The 5,410-nt window shown below is 43.9% G+C and overlaps 2 protein-coding genes across 3 annotated transcripts in view; both read right to left on the reverse strand.

The window, feature by feature from the left end:
• Nucleotides 1-6: 6 nt before the first annotated feature.
• On the reverse strand, nt 7-2,323 carry LOC104810992 (pollen receptor-like kinase 3). Its single transcript, XM_010537502.1, has 2 exons — nt 769-2,323; nt 7-678 (listed from the first exon to the last, which is right to left on the reverse strand). The coding sequence occupies exons 1-2, from the start codon at nt 2,105-2,107 to the stop codon at nt 110-112; spliced, it is 1,908 nt and encodes a 635-aa protein (XP_010535804.1). The 5' UTR covers nt 2,108-2,323; the 3' UTR covers nt 7-109.
• A 552-nt stretch (nt 2,324-2,875) lies between these two features.
• LOC104810993 (protein trichome birefringence-like 16) overlaps nt 2,876-5,410 on the reverse strand; it is a 3,876-nt gene continuing 1,341 nt past the window's right edge. The window contains exons 3-6 of one of the 2 annotated variants that reach the window (XM_010537505.2): nt 5,000-5,083; nt 4,496-4,771; nt 4,158-4,353; nt 2,876-4,047 (exon numbers count right to left, since the gene is read on the reverse strand). In XM_010537505.2, the coding sequence (XP_010535807.1) occupies nt 3,219-4,047; nt 4,158-4,353; nt 4,496-4,771; nt 5,000-5,083 (1,385 nt within the window). In that variant the 3' untranslated portion in view covers nt 2,876-3,218. Of the gene's footprint in view, nt 4,048-4,157; nt 4,402-4,495; nt 4,772-4,999; nt 5,084-5,410 lie in introns of both variants that reach the window. The other variant, XM_010537503.2, reaches the window with a different exon arrangement.

The raw sequence follows: 5,410 nt of genomic DNA on the forward strand, positions 1-5,410 counted from the left end.
CTTTCCCTTCTTTATCTACAATCTCCAAAGAATTCTATCCTTTGACTATCGACGTGCTTTTTACGATTGCGTTTACGTTTGCGTTTGTGTTTCGCGTTCAGCTTCTTCGTCAAGTCGTTGCTTGTTTTATCCTTCTAGCAGTTTCTTTCATATCTAGTCTCTCGTCTGGGTTGGTTGCTATGCAAGAAGCTCCGATCCTTAGCAACTCTATCATTTGAGCGACTGATTCCGTATTGCTCGCGATTTCGGGATCGATAAGCTCTTCTTCTTTCCCTTCCGAGATCGATGTCTGCACCCATTGGACGATATCGGTGCCGCCTTTCCCGTTGTTTAGGTATTGCGACGGAAATTTCCCCGTCAAGATCTCCAGGACGATGATTCCGAGGCAGTACACGTCCGATTTCGCCGAGACTCGCTGATTCTGGGTAAACTCGGGCGTTTTGAAGGCGAACAGCGATTGAGTGGCGTTTTCCGGCTGCAGAAGCGGCAAGAAAGCGTAGTCGCTGATCAAGGGCTCGTAGTTTTCGCTCAAGAGAACGTTACTGGACTTGAGATTTCCGTGAGGAAGCTCGTAAGACGTGAACTCTTCGTGCAAGAACTGCATTCCCCGGACGACTCCTTGTATTATCTTCAGCCTCGTCGGCCACGTTAGTTCGGAATGACAGATCCCACGGTCGCCTGGACAGAACATAGAAAAAAAAACATACTCTCTAATGTCTGAAAAGGTCAAGAAACCGATCTACGAGCTCGAAAACGTCTGTATATTACCGTGCAAGACGTAAAGCAAGCTGCTTTTAGGCATGTATTCCGAGACGATGAGCTTCTCCTCTCGTCGGTAATGATACGCTAAAGGGGTGAGAATGTTAGGATGACGAAGTTGCCCTAACCGTCTCATCTCGACATCGAATGCCTCTTTCCCGAGCTTATTCATATCCCTTATCCTTTTCACGACAACTGCTAACCCGTTACCCATCACGGCTTTATAAGCCGAGCCTAGGCTACCGTTCCCTAACACCTCGGCCGCGGCTTTCATCAGATCGGGCAAACCGAAGGAGCCTCTGTCCTTGTTCACCATTATGATATCTCCCATCCCACTTCCTTTCCCATGGTTTGAAGTTCCTTTCTTAGTTGATCCATCTAAATCGCGTTTTTTCGTCGATTCTGAAGGTTTCTTGCTCGTTGTTTCGGGAACTCGGACCTCCACAACCTCGTTGTCGCTTAGATGTTCCTTGCTAAGCATCCGGAAATCGGGTTCTCGTCTTCTTCTTCTCGAAATAATGCCAACAATGATGAAGAATATTATCAGAACAACGATTGATATCAGGATAGATTTTATGTTGAGCTGGCTTAGTTCCTGTTCTGTCATCGGATCTATCTTTCTTGCATCAGATGGGTCGCAGACAACATTCAAAGGTTGTCCACAAAGTCTCTGGTTTCCTCGGAAATTCATCTCGAGATTCTTTCTCTCCGATATGCTCTTCGGGATCTCGCCTTCTAGATCGTTGTTCGAGAGATCGATCGATTTCAGAATCTTGTTTGCATCAGTAAGCTCAGGAATCTGCCCCGAAAACTGGTTTCCTTGCAAGTGGATCTCCTCAAGAACAAGCAGTTGCATCAACGACGTGGGAATCTGCCCGGCGAAGTGGTTGTTATCGAGAAAAAGCCTTTTCAGCTGAGGCATATCCTTGAAGAAATCATCGGAGATCTCGCCCGAGAAACTGTTGTTCGAGAGCAGGAGCGATTTCAGGCCACGAAGCATGTGAAAAGGCGGTAAGGGACCCGAGAGCATGTTGTTATCCAATCTCAGGGTCCTGAGACTGGTAAGAGCCTTCAAATCTTGAACACTGATCTCGCCGGTGAGGCCGAGACGCGTGACGTGGATTCCCGTAACGGATTCGCCGTTCTGGCAATAGATTCCAAACCACTTTCCATTACAAGGGTCAGTTCCCGCTCTCCAAGAATTCAAGTCCCCTTTTGTGATGTTGATCGTGTTCTTGAAGTGGATAAGGGGCTCGGCCTCGTTCACGTGCTGCAGGGAAGGGACGAAGAAGGAGGAGCTGATCAGGAAGGTGAAACTGAGGAGAAACGGAGATAGAACAACAGCCATGGATCGATCGATCGGTTTAATGAAGTTGCCAAAGAAGCTGCTGTTCAAAGAACACAATATCTTGATGATGATGACGATGATCACGACGAAGAAGAAGAACAGTGATGATGATGGTGATGAAGACGAGGATTATACATGATGCCTTTCGGTGTCTCTACGATGGCTCCGTTGTTGTTGTTCAATGTCAGGAAAAACGTGGGACATTGTTTTTTTAGGGTTGTGATATGAGAAACAATGAACAATTATTATTTTTTCCTCTTGTTTTTGAGGAGTTTAGTTGTCAAGTTTAGATTCCGATTTCCAAAAATAGCTTAATTAATTTTTTTTATTCTTTTATTATTTTTTAACAAAAAAAAATTAAAAGCTCGGAGACTTTTATGGAGATTTCTTACAACGACAGGTTTTGAAGGTTTTGACCTCGTCTTTGTCTTCGTTTTTTTTTAATTAATAATTAGATTTTCTCTTTATAAATTTCAAAAAACTCAAAATGGTATTTCGTGTCTCTCTGTTCACCTGCCCTACCTTATGGTACAAGTAACGTTAATAACACACATAACCCAATACTTTCGAGCAATATAGATTCATGGATTGTTTTAAATAATTATGTGTATTAATAACATCAAATTATATATATTATATAATCTAGTAATCTGGTAAATGATGTTATATAATTAAGTTTAAAGGTTAAATTGGGTAAAAAAACAAAATTATAAAGATCTTTCTATAAATAACGATATTTTGCTAGTTTCTAGTCCTTTATAGATAGAATTAAAAGTTAAACTCTGCAATTTTCATAGATGAAAAAAAAAAATACATAATCAAGCCACATGGTAGTTTCAAGAGTTACAGAAAATTCCTAAGGGCACATGGTCGTCTGGTCGGTCGCATCAAGAGAAAGGCCACACAATATGGTTAACATAAGCTTCGGGAATAACCCAATAAATAACTTCAACTCTGTACCAAAATCGGAGACTTTTGCACTAACGCCTGGTCGTGGTAAAAAGCTCCAAGCCCTTCTTCTGTTGAGGTAAAAAGATTCAAGATTTGATGTCATCCGTAAAAAAAAGAAATCCTCCTCGGCCGTTTACGAGTTACTGCGGTAGAAACTTTTTCAGATCATTGCAGAGAGGATCTCGTTCCATGTATCAGGAACACCGGGCAAGCACCAGTGCAAGCAGTCCTGTACTCCCGGGGCGGCTGTCAGGCTAAACCTCGAGATATGGCCCTCGTCCCGTACTTGCGACATAGCCGTTATGTCCAGAAGCTTAACCCCGGTCCCTACCACCGAATGCCCGGCGCTGTAATCGCTCGACTCGTCTTGTAGGACTTCTTTCCCGACAGACATCGGGGTCGTGTTATCGCAGCTTCCTCCCGTGTTCCATTCCCCGCCGAAGAAATGCCTCGGGGAAATGCTCCTGTAGAATGCCTTCAAACCCGGATGATGTGGAAGCCGAGAGTTTACCCAGCGGACGATACTGTGAATCGTGAAATTCTTCGCGTTCCCGAGCGCAGCCAGCTTCTTGTTGGTGTTCGGGATTCCGTCCACGTGCATCACCCATCTGTTTCCGTTGAGCTTCCCTCGGTTCCAGTGGTGGCCCGTGTTCAGTACCAAAATGTCGATCTTGTGAAGGTACTGGCGTAAAAACGCCGGTGGATGATCGAGATGCATAGCGTATTCGGTTGCTGGATCAGTGGCATTGAGGGGTTCTATGTCGCAGAGAGTCGCCGACCAGTAGTAGAGGACCGTTGTGCTGGTTTCCGGGAACCGGTAAGCCCAGCCGCCGGGACGACCTCCTCCCTCGGGGGTAATGAGCCCGAATTCCGGTCCAACATCCATGACGTCGGGTCTCTCCTCACCTCCAGTGATCATACACATCATCGATTGAAACTGTTGTCTTCCCAACGAGTCTCCTACGAAAGCTAGGGTTTTGTTCTGCATCCTGGATGGCATTCAAGACAGAGATAGGGTGGGGATATCTCAGATTCAACTGATCTCCATCAAAACATTGCAGGGAAAAAGATAAAACATCATCTAGATGTCTTTCTGTACCTTTTTAAAAACTTGGAACCTTCGAATTCTTCCATGTCGCAGTCTTTAGGTTGCCATCGAAGCTTCTCAAAGGCGAAATCTTTACGTTGCATCAACCTGCACGCCCACATTGGTGCAAGCCACTGTTTGCAGCCAGACCCGGAATACAAAGGATGGCGATCGTCCACAACCCACTTTCCTTTCGCATAATTACAGGCTGAGAACAGTACAACCAACCCGTGATTCAGTCCAGCGACATCAGATACTACGATGTATAGTCACGGAGTGAGATGAAAACACCACCATTAGAATGAATACTGGAACTTTACCAGAAGTTAAATTACAGGGGATTCAGGTACCTTGAGTTTTGGAGTGCGGTAAATTGCTCTCATCAGGTTCCTTAGTTTCCGAGTGGGCAGTCCTTGTTTCTACTTCCTCTTGAATTTTACTCTCTGGCTCTGAGTTCTCTTCTGTATTTGGCCTGCTTCCAACTTCGGTCTCACTTACAATAGACTTGTTTTCCACTTGTTTCTCATCCGTTGTTACTTTCTTTACTTCGTCTGTCTCATCTACAGAGACCTGGAGTTCCACTTGTTTCTCTTCCTCTCCTGAATCCTTATGTTCTGTCCTATCCTCTAAGTTCATCAAGAAACCCAAACGAGACAAGGGAAACAGATGTCACAATCAGATCCAACTCACGATCCATAGGAAGCAAGAGTGAGTTCATCGAATAGTTTAAAAGGAATCTGAGCGCTAACACTAGTACTGGAATTCAAGAACAAACAACAGAATAAAAGAAAAGACAGACGAAAAAAGACGATATAACTGGCACTGCATAAGGAAATGTAAGCATTAAACATTACCGTAGTGATCAAAAGGACTAGTTGATGAGTAGCTTTCCTTAGTTTCGGTAACGACTACCCCAGATATTTTCTCATCTTTCCTCTCTGTAAATGAAGACAAGTCTTGTCTCAGATTGGTCTCGGTTTCGATGGCTCCACCACATTTGTTTCATAAACGGCTATAAGGTCATTTCAAAGCAACAAACAGGAAAAACAGATGAAAGAAAAAAATAAAAGCATGATGCTTTCAGTGGATGATCATCGTCACATTTCATAGTTCCTCATTCCAGCAATCTAATATAATCCTCGCTCATGACAAATGGATGAGAACAGATGAGAGTTTTTCAATTGGGTATATAATGTATCCAGTTTCATTCAAGATATTCAAATTCTGCACCAAAACTCATTGCTTTTTTTTTTTTTTGTGGGGGG

This window comes from Tarenaya hassleriana, unplaced genomic scaffold, assembly GCF_000463585.1.
Source record: "Tarenaya hassleriana unplaced genomic scaffold, ASM46358v1 Cleome19, whole genome shotgun sequence".
NCBI classification, from domain to species: Eukaryota; Viridiplantae; Streptophyta; class Magnoliopsida; order Brassicales; family Cleomaceae; genus Tarenaya; species Tarenaya hassleriana.

Excerpts from the sequence above, each read along its gene's own strand:
- LOC104810992 (XM_010537502.1), bottom strand. The coding sequence starts at position 2,107 with ATGGCTGTTGTTCTATCTCCGTTTCTCCTCAGTTTCACCTTCCTGATC. Across the intron at positions 679-768 it reads CTTGCTTTACGTCTTGCACG|GCGACCGTGGGATCTGTCAT; the intron begins GTAATATACAGA and ends TGTTCTGTCCAG.